We start from the raw sequence: 10863 nt of genomic DNA on the forward strand, positions 1-10863 counted from the left end.
AAAAAAGACAGATATTGGCGGTTAAATAACGAGCCCGCTAAAAACTGCTAAAAATAGGTCAAAATTCCAATTATTTTATATCTAAAGATTTCAACGTGTTTCTCGATGAGCTCATTGCATTCCTCGCTTCGATTAGGTAAAAATGATGTAGAATTCGAGGCACTTTAAAGACATTTAGTACATTTTTTTAAATTAACCTCCACCCCTTATGAAATTTTCGATCAAAATTCAAAATTTTACATGCACATTTTGCAGCTCAATTGTTTGTTTGTGACCTAAAAAAATAATAATAAACAGTATTTGGATGCGTAATAAGGAAGATCTCGTCGGCTTAAAAACGCGACCGCTAAAAACAAAGATCAAAAGTCTTAGAGTGTTTTTCAATTATGTGGTTGCATTCCTTCCTTCCTTTGTATGAAAATGATCTAGAATTGCAAGCATTTTAAAAAACTTGATATTTTTGAAAAAAACCGGCCTCTACTCCTCACAAACCTTTTGGCCAAAAAACAAGCTTCAACTGTTTAAATTGGATGGCAACGAAGAACTCGTCCAAGTACTTCAGACTACATAATTTTCACGACAAAAAGACAAAATACAGAATATTGTGATAAATATCCTCAAAAATTAAGACTGTTAATGAATATCAAAGCGACCAATTTTCCATTCCAATTCCGCAATAGTCACTTTCCTTTGGAAAATGTCAACTTTTGAACCCAACAAGAGACTGTCTGAAGAACACAATGAAAATATCTATGTACGCTATTGCCGAAAACTAAATAATGTTATTCCAAAACCACAGTTTTTTCAAACCGCAAGAAATTGACCCAAAATGAAACTCTTCCATCTACTTCCTCCATAAACCATCAATTACGGAGAAAGCAACACTCATTCATATGCATGGAAAATATGTAAATAGAACATCCCCTAATATTTTCCATAAATCTATCCTATTTACCGGTCATTTATCTACACGGTGTCAACATTTCCATACGAAGTAGGGAACAGACAACGTCCGTTCCAAGATAAAATGCTTCCGAATCTTACGTCGGCCATTCTTGAAAATGAGATATCGTCATTCAGCGCTTGCAACATTCGCAACACAATAACGATATTGTTGCAGGAAAATTGATCCCTGGAACAATATTGCCTGAATCACGACGTACATACAATCTCGCTCGGGTTTATTCTGCCTGCTGGATCTAGACAAAAGCTAATGGACGTTTAGAAGGTAGAAACAGCTATGTATGCGATGAATATACGCCGTGCTGAAAGCAGGCAAAGAAACTATACTGGAACAGTTACAATAGCGGTTTAGTTGCAAAAAACGGTTGAAACCCAGCGCTACTGCCTGAAATAGGCCATGGAGCGCTTCCAGAATCAAACGACAACAATTCCCCTTTTGCCCAGTTTTATCCAAAACGCCCGGCTGAATCGAGTGCATTTTGGCGCAAGCTTTATTTGCCGACGTCACCCGTTCCCGTGACGTCACAGGCGCCGCGATGCATCCGGCGAATCCGCAGCGATTCAACCTAGACCCACTAACACATAAATCGTCTTCCTGCTATTCCCGAATCCCCAATGCCGTGTAGTTGGCTGATAATCTGCTGGTTTTATAAATGAACATGGGCACCAGATAAGATGCGTTCTAACTTTAAAAGCGTTAGAAACTGATGCATTAAGCTGACTAGAAATCCGATGTGTATTTTGTCAAACGAATGTTCTTAAAATTGGCGCAAAGGAAATATGATCTTCACCTGGAAATAGTTAAATCTTTAAGGACAAAGTTCAACTTTCGATCTTTCTGGGTTTCAAATTAGGAATTTCAATCATTTGAACTGTATGTTCAGGTCAAGTTCATTTTGGCAAATTGAAACATTTATCTGAAACGAAAATTTGCAATATTCGCCATTGCAAAAGTGATTTAAAATCCAACACCGCCGACCTTTAATAAGATCGCTAAAGAATTCTTCAACGTTGTGCAACAGTAGGTATCTGAAATCCATATGGGCAAAAGCTGGCCCAACCGGTTTTTACAACTGAAACATCAACACAAGATGATCATTGTGGACCTCCAAACTTGGCCATTTTCAATTCACAACATTCAGTGGAAGCGACAATGCCTAAATCAACTTTAGATGGGCGTCTTGCCTCGATCTTCCTGAACACTACTGGCTTCATTAAAACCGACTTTTCCGTGTGGGTTTTTCAAAATTTTCAAACAGCAAACTGTTGAATCACATATTACGGCATCAGATCCTGTAGGCGTAAACCATAGAATACATTTTATAATTTTTTGAACACTGATCGCGAGATTAATTCGGAACTGGTTAATTTTTCATATAAATCGTTGAAAAATAATGTACCAATACAGAAATGGTTGAAAAAATTGAAACAAAACCGAAAACTTCAGTGCTGTGACATTTTTTTTCCTGAAACTGTTGAGTTTTCAACGCTCAAATCAGCATATTATTGGCTGCTTGAAAAATGTCCAGCCCCGTTTTGAAGCAGACAAAAAGCCCATTAATTTGGCCAAATTTGAAAAATCCTCTATGATAATAAAGAATCTGATGGTAAAAGAATAAATGTTCAAATTAAAATGCCACCAAACTGCGCGTAGTAAGAAACAAGTTCCCAAAGTAGAAGTCCTTGATTAATTAATGAGTTGGACGAATCTTAGGAAATTGTGCAGAACAAATATTGATGAAAAATAGCCGAAAATTGTATTTTGGATGCTTACAAGAAGCCGAGCCCAACCATTCCTCAAACCAGTTTCGGTCTTTCACGTGGTGGCCTTAACACAAAGCGATTTTTGTTTTGTTCAGCTTTACTTCAGATACCTACTCACTTTGTATTTAGTTTATAACACACACGTTCTTTACTGTACACTGCTGTGTGTTTTTGGTGTGATGTTGTGTAACTTCCACGCAAATAAAAGTGAAAATTTGGGGCATTTTCCTACGCTAATCAAGCAGGATGTCAAGAATGTTAACAGCGGCGGAAGTTGAAGTGTTGCAATTAACCAACAGTCGCCCAGTGAACATTGAAACGCTTAGAAAACCAAGACACAACAAAAATCCTAACAAATCTGCCTTCAGGCAATAGTATTGATCTCTAGACGCAAAAAAACCTTCTAATCAGAGAATATTCTCCACTTGATAAGAGCATTGAATGTGCCATTCTAATCGAGCAATATGCGGCAGAATCTAGGTCTAGGCCGTTAAAATATTGAATTCCATGGCCGTGATGGTCTGCAGGGGCGCAACTTTCGCATGAATGATTAATTGAATGAATAATATCATAAATACTCTCGGGTTTCCTTTTCAACTGAAAATCTAGTGGTAATTGCAACGTGATGTGCCTCGACTTATTGCGTCTGTACATGCTGATGATAATGGACGTGTTTGAAGGAAACGATCAATTGCGTGCTGTTAAGAAAATTCGCCGCATCCATTCATGTATTTAAGACTGTATTTACTTGCATGTAAATGCCCACCATCGGATAATAGAAGGGTGACTATTAAATTCACATTAGAAATAAACGAAACCGTTTGATCATGTAAACAGTTTTCTATTCTGCGCCGTCATTCGATTGCGTAACGATTGGAATATCTCGTTAAGTAGGCATTTGTTTTAAATTATCTCATATTTGCTTAGGCTGAAGGTTAACTAATATCGGCTTCATCCTACCAAATGTTTGTTTAAAACACATCAGCTCGCTTTGCGACTAAAAATATCAAACTTTGGTTGGACTATGTGGGATAAGCATGAATAATTGAACAAGTAAAGTTGGAAAGAATCAGCTACTGAACTATTTACAATGGTTGATTTGCTGGTTATTTTCCATGATCTTATAGAAGTACAAATCTAATCGCGTAACTGCCCAGCAATGACGCATTTTTTCCTCATTAAGCTAGTGCTATCCAGTTGAAGAAGATAACATTCGCAGCATGTGAAAAACCACATTTTGAAGCAAAATTTCCGAAAACGTTCTCCTGAACCCCTCTATTTTAGCACTTAATCAACATTCTCAAGCCATTTGCTAAGCCATCACATCTCACTTATACCTACAATAAAGCTTAAGGTTTCACCGTTCCCCATATCCCATGTGCCTTAATAAACGCGTTAAAAACATTGTTATTCACCCCACTCGATAGCGGAGCTCATAAATTTCCTGCGGGAATGAATGGAATTAGATAAAATCTTTCCAGGCCCATATTAAACAGGAAATGACAGAATAGTTACTAATCTCGCACGTGATGTAGGTTACGAACTGTATTTAATCGAAAATGTTAATAAACTGTTGATGATTCAATTAGACGATCTGACTTGAAGGCTTACTGCTGTATCGAGAATGTTTACTCTCTTTTAGCATACGAAATAACATTCAATTCGTGATTAAATCAATTTTCATAATTTGAATATTACGAAAAAACTATTTTTAGTTTCTTCAAAAGACTTACAGTTTTTTACAGCCTCACTTTGCGATATTTCAAAAATTCTTAAAAATGTATTCAATATAATTAACACGCAAAAACTGGTAGAACGAAATTGCAGTTTTGAACTGACAAAAACGCTCCAAAGTTCAAAAACTAAAACATTTTTGGAAATTGACTCAAAAGTGAAAGAAGTTTGCGAACTTCAAAAGACCAAAGAAAGTCTTTAGCTTGCAGCAAAACTTTCCCTACAGTCAATTTCCAAAAAGTCTTCCTTTTTGGAGTTTCGAAAAGTTTAAGGTCAAAAATCATCAGAGGAAATCAATCAGGAGGAAAACTCGTAAAAAAAATTCCAAACACTAAAAAATATTTGAACAATTTCGTCAATAAACCCAGTGAAATAATGAGATTTCTTGCAAAATTGTTCAGATACAACCAATTTCCAAAAAAAATTATATTTTTGGCTTTTGAAAGACTTTTGGGTCCAAAAACTAATCTATTTTTTTTAACTGATTGTAGTAAAACATCGAGTAAAATGTTTGCTGCAAACCAAACAACTTTCCAATGGATTGCAAAAAAATAGTTTTTCAACTTTGAAAAGAGCAAAACACAAGTTTTTATCTTAGAGAGATCTGCACTGAACTGCAGGGAACTCCTTTGGACCTTGTTTAGTTCACAGCGACAGTTTCACATTAGTCAATTTCCTAACAAGTTTTAAGAAGACTTTAGAAGCTTAGAAACAAGTTTTTGAAAATTGACTGTAGTTAAGAAAGACCCTTCCACGTTCCAGTTCTTCAAAAAATCAATAATTTTTCTAGATTGAACCTCGAAAAAATTTGTCGAATGTCAACTTTTTGGAATTAGAAAGACTTTTTGGTTGAAAAACTGAACTTTTCTTCGGAATTGACTGTAGGAAAACTTCGAGTAAAGTATTTACTGCAAACCCAACAACTTTTGAACAAATTGCAAAAAAATTGTATTTCAACTTGTTTAACTCGCAGCAAAAGTTTTACTTCAGTCAATTCCCAAAAATGTTAGCGTTTTTCGACTTGAGCCGAACCAGAAGACGATTCTGATTTTTTTTCATCATGACCCAGAGGAAGTCCAAAAACTATTTTTTTTTTTAATTGACTGTAGTCTAGAAATTCTTCCAAAAGTTTCAGTTCCTGGAAAAGTCAAGAAGCTCTTAGGGTGAAACTCGTACAAAGTTTCCCAAAATCTAAAGAACACAATTTCTTCAAATCAAGGTTTGAAACCTCTCAAGGTCTCTCTTCTTGGAAAATTGTTTAGTCTCAATTAATTTCCAAAAAACTTCTAGTTTTTGGTCTTTAGAAAAACCACGAAAGCAGTTTTTTGACATAGAAAAACTTTTGATTCTAATGAACACTCGAGTAAAACTTTTGCTGCAAACTAAACAACTTTCAAATGAATTGCAAAAAGAATAGATTTTGAACTTTAAAAAGAGCAAAAAACAAGTTTTTAAACTTAGAAACACCAAAAATGACCGGTTAACTTTTCAAAACACTACCTGTAATGGTAGTTTTCAAAATTCAACCCTATACTGCAGGGAAAAAAGTTTTACTACAGTGAATTTCCAAATATTTTACCTGTTGGAGATTTAGAAGCACAAGGAAACAAGTGTTTGGCTAAGAAAGACCAGAGGGAATCCAAAAACTAAAACGATTTTTGGAAATTAACTGGTGCGAAACCTCGAGCGAAAGTTTTGCTGCAAACTAAACCACTTTCCAATGGATTGCAAAAAACTTTTTTAGAAACTACTTGCAATTGAACCGCCCGGAATTCCTTGGCCCGTTGTTTAATTCGCAACAACCGCTTTGATTCAGTTCAGATTCCGAAAAAAAATTATTTTTGAAATTTCAAAAGCCGCTTCCAAAAGCTTTACTTTCTGAGAAATGATGAATAATCTTTTTAGAGTAAAATTGGCAAAAAAATCCCTCAAAAACTAAACCACAACTTCTTCAAATCAACAAACCCATATAGAACGAGTTCAGACAGATCAGTAAATTCCCATTTTGTACACAACAACACTTCAGATTAGTGAACGTATTCCAATCTCGTTAATCTTTCGCTTAGTTCATTATATGCATCCCAAAGAAATCATGTTAAATTCAAAACAGGCCATTCGGCTACAAGATATTACGTGGTCGTAACATTCGCTTTTAGAAATGATGTCAGCAAGTCAAGAGTAACTTCGAAAAAATGTTTTGGCCGCCTTGCCTGAAGCAGCCGAAGAATGCCTAGCTATTCTTAGTGCGATTAAAAATTCTGTAGGTTTTGGTCCTTCGAGCGGGATGTCGCTTAACCGAATGGTCCTTTAATTAAAGACATTATCCGACAATTCACGGTTTCATTAAATTGTTGCAAAACAATACTTAAACAGCAATAACAATATGGACCTTTGAAAATCCCCCCGGGAGCTGGACCTTTCCAGTAAATTATTCAATTAAGGCGCCTTTCCTAATAGTTTGTCGCCCCTTCTACAGGCCCAGATTTATCGAATGGAATTTCTAGCGCGCCCCCAGGACTGAGCCCAAATGAAAGAAAACATCCCAAAGCCCGTCTTGTGCTGGGATTGTGGAAGCTACCCTTTCAAGCCCGTTTGCACCTTTTTCCGCTTTAGTGCTCCGACCATTAAACTGATACGAGGCTTCTCATAAAAAACTTACTAGTTGGAACATTCGAAAGAAACCTGGCTAATAAAATCAAATAGATTCCGTGCTTGCCTCACATCTATAATAAATATCGGTGACACGTTTAATAATTTCTCAATTAATTGAATTGCATTAGATTCGCCTTAGTGACGGTTTACTTATTCGATAAAAGCCGTGTAATCGTTTTTTGCTTTTCAACCTAAAGGCCTTAAATTTCAATTAACAAAAGCGAGCAAAATGAATTCGTTGGCGCAAAGTTTGCTCGACGTGGGCGTCTTTTGAACACAAGGGTGGTTGCTAATTAGCGCACATCTAATTGGTTTCACTTTGAATTGGAGCTGTTCAGAGCAAACAGCAGGATCTTGGAAAACAATGGCTGGTTGCAAATCAAACCACTAGTCAAAAACAAATCTAGCGCAATAATGAAATCAAAAGTATCCAATTGCACTTGTTCTTTGCACAAGGACCTTGTAACAGTTAAACGACGACGGAACGGGGACCGCGCCCTCAAAACAGATTGTATTATAAATAAAGTGGAAATGTCTGTTATTCAATAAATAAATAGCGTCAGAATGTCATGACCGTGTAATAAATGTTTGCCGAATATAACCGGGACTTTCATTTTGCAATTTTTTTTTGGTGAAAAAGTGAGGAAATCGTCTAATGATTCATGTCTAGATCGAGCATAAATGTTCAGTATGCTTGGGTTGGAACACATCCACAAATCATCCAGTGCCATTAAATGAGGCCATGAGTAATGTTGTGACTAGAATTAACATTCATTTTTGCCCACAGCTGCAACTTTTGCTTAATAACATCATCACTTCCGTCATTCATCGGTCAATCGATAAATTAACATACAAAACTCACAAGTTTCAGTCCAGTTCCACATTTAACTATTTCGTTGGAAAGACACTTGAAACTCGGTTTTGAAGCTCTCCAAACACTAATTATCTGAATTACCCGAAGTCAATATATTCAACCCGCATTCTTAAGACTTTGTGATCACTCTAACGATTACCGCTACTTTAACGACACATTCAATGAATGCCATAGAGTGTTCTAATGAAGCTTCTACAATATTATTCAGTCGCTTATTGCAAAGAGCCTTTGATTAGAAAGCCTTGGAACGACGCTCAAAGAAAATCAAGATCTATGGAGAGTGTGACACAGATTTGGTGAAGAAACCAACGTAAAATAGAACTGAGAAAAATGAGCATCGATTTCTTTAATGTACGACAGTCCCCTGTGATTACTTATAAATGGGAGCTGTCTTTACTTTGCCTTTATCGATTCCTTCGGCCTTAAAACCGACAAATATCTGAAACTCGAGAATTCAACCGAATTTGGTTGGGTTTGGTGTAACCGAAAATTCGCCCGAAAAAGTAACTGGCCTGCACACAGCCCCGATCTCGCGCTGTTTGACTGTTTCCTATGCCATTAATTTACGGAGAAAGTTAATTATCGTGGGCCTGAACGAATTAATGAATTGTCTGCCGAAATACCAGCTGATTTTTTTGGAGAGTTTGAACAATTAGGCAAATTTCTCATTTAATTCTGTTCAACTTTACAACGCTATTCTCGTAAATAATACGGAATTTTCACTGGTAATTGGCTATAAATTTGCTTGAAGAAGATGATTTGGAATCGCATTGGCTTTCGCGAACATTGCTTGAAACTGGGGAGGTTTTTCGAGCTTTTAGGTCCAAGTCGATAATGTCTCGTCCAGACGCAGCCGACGCGAACACACCTTTGATGGGGCACGTCACTCGTGCGTGCGAAACGTCAGGAAACAGTTATTTCCTCGACGGCCTAAAAGCCCGAAAAAACTGGGGAATGAATATGCTTGAGTTTTCCGCACTTTTAGGCTGGCGCAATCTTCTGCACTAGTTGGTTGCTGCGTCGAACAACCAAACAAGATGCAGGCAAGTCGTGGTTGCAAAACATCAGGAAGAAATCCTTGTCGCGACAGTCTAAAAGCTCGAAAAACTTACCAGCTTGAAAATGGCACATTCGTTGCAGCATTTGTGCTTCGGATACGGAACCTGGAGACACTTTTCATCTGCCCTGTGTGGGTTTAATCGCGAAAAACACAGATTGATAAAGCAGAAAGTGAATGGATGTTTTCGTTTTCAAATTGGTGAAAAGGTGAGTTGTTGCTCGACAAGCGCGCGTGATGTTGAATCGCCATCCAACGGTACGACGTATGTGACCTTGCCACACATGCAGCGCATTAAAAAATGATGATAAAAATTGGCAAGCTACTTGACGTAAGCCGAGACATCCTGCTGCTGCATTTTCCGCTACCCATCCGACGATAAGATAAAAAAATTTAATGACTGCGACCCAAACAGCCGAGATCGTTGCATGAATAACTGCAGCAATGCACGTGACATAATGATGTGGCAGACGTGAGGAAGGAAAACGCGAATGAAGACGGGGAAGAGGCATGTGAAAAATGAAGAAGCACATTTAAAAGGTAAATGGAATGGCGAAAGTGATGTTAATCGAACCCAGCCCGTGAGGGACTTCCACCAAAGCGACGACAACTCACCGGTGGGCAGGGAGTTCATCAAGTTCCGCAGGAAAAACGAGCCGTCCTGTATCATTTATAAGCTAGCAGCAGGAACCAGTTAGAAGTGGGATCAGATGGAGCGCGAAAAATTCGGTCTGCCACCTCAGAACACCGGCCTTTCCGGTAAACATATGCGGGTGTCCGCGTCGTGGTGTCGTCACGGTTAGACGTGGTGGTGTTTTCACGATCGCAAGCAGGAGATTAACAGCAGTGGCAGCAGCAGTAGGAGGACACGAAGCGAGCAGCTGATCGAGCAGCAGGCAGGCTGAACTACATGTCCGCTCAGACGCGCGGAACAGACCCGCCGAGTTGCCGCCCGTTGCCGCCAGCCGGACGATTGATTTGTCCTTCCCTCCTCACACAATGGAAGAGTTGGCGCGCCACTGTGCACCGACGACACTCCGCATCGGCGTCGATGGCGTCGATGGCGGCAATGTAGAAAGGGCGCCGATAGCAATAAGTGGACTGGACTGGACTAAACTAGCCTAAGTGGGCCGGCTAAGGGTGCTGAGTTACCTGAGCTGAAATGTGAACGTTTGGAGTCTCCGTTTTCCACCTCACCGTCCAGGGGTCGTTTCCTGGAGTCCGCGATTTCCGGCGAAGGGCACGTATCCATACCCGAGTCGGCGGCCATCTTTTTAGTCCATCAGCGCAGAGCAGGAATAAGGGACGATGCACACACACTCGCACTGCTGATGCCGCAGCGTTATTGCGCACACTATGCAGGACTTGATCGGAACGCAAACGAGCGCTCTATGCGAATTCGCTTTGCTCGCTGTTGCAGGAACGCGCGTGATTCCAACGCGGCACGACTCACGACTCACACTGAATTTGCTCGAAGTGGACGAATGTGCTTGTGCATGGCCCGAGCGAACTTGGACCGACCGGTGTCGGTGTGCCTGCTGATTAGATAGCGCAGGAATCCCCACTTTCGTTCATTTGTTGCGCGGCCAAAAACAACCGTTTATTGTTCCTCATTGAGTCCATCACTACTTTTCCACGCTCAGTTTCAAAATTCATCCAGTTTCATGAGTTTCATTCACAGATTATCAGAGATAATCCTTTCACTTACTGCACTTTCTGCATCATACTAAGAAAATGCTCGTCTATTTACAACCATACAGGGTTATTCACGCTATACGGCACGGACGTTTGCGGCTAGCCCGTTTGATTTTTGCAAAGT

The 10863-nt window shown here is 39.0% G+C and overlaps 1 protein-coding gene across 4 annotated transcripts in view; it reads right to left on the reverse strand.

The window, feature by feature from the left end:
* The window catches only part of LOC109536335 (RNA-binding protein Pasilla), a 38755-nt gene that overhangs the window by 26308 nt on the left and 1584 nt on the right, over positions 1-10863 (reverse strand). The window contains exon 1 of one of the 4 annotated variants that reach the window (XM_019902506.2): positions 10197-10584. The exons of 1 other annotated variant lie outside the window; for it this stretch is intronic. In XM_019902506.2, coding sequence (XP_019758065.1) covers positions 10197-10314 — 118 coding nt within the window. In that variant the 5' untranslated portion in view covers positions 10315-10584. 2 more of the 4 variants (XM_019902507.2, XM_019902508.2) reach the window with 2 other exon arrangements.

The sequence above is a fragment of the Dendroctonus ponderosae genome, unplaced genomic scaffold (assembly GCF_020466585.1).
Source record: "Dendroctonus ponderosae isolate FM_Combo_2020 unplaced genomic scaffold, Dpon_F_20191213v2 Dpon_F_20191213_6, whole genome shotgun sequence".
Lineage (NCBI taxonomy): Eukaryota > Metazoa > Arthropoda > Insecta > Coleoptera > Curculionidae > Dendroctonus > Dendroctonus ponderosae.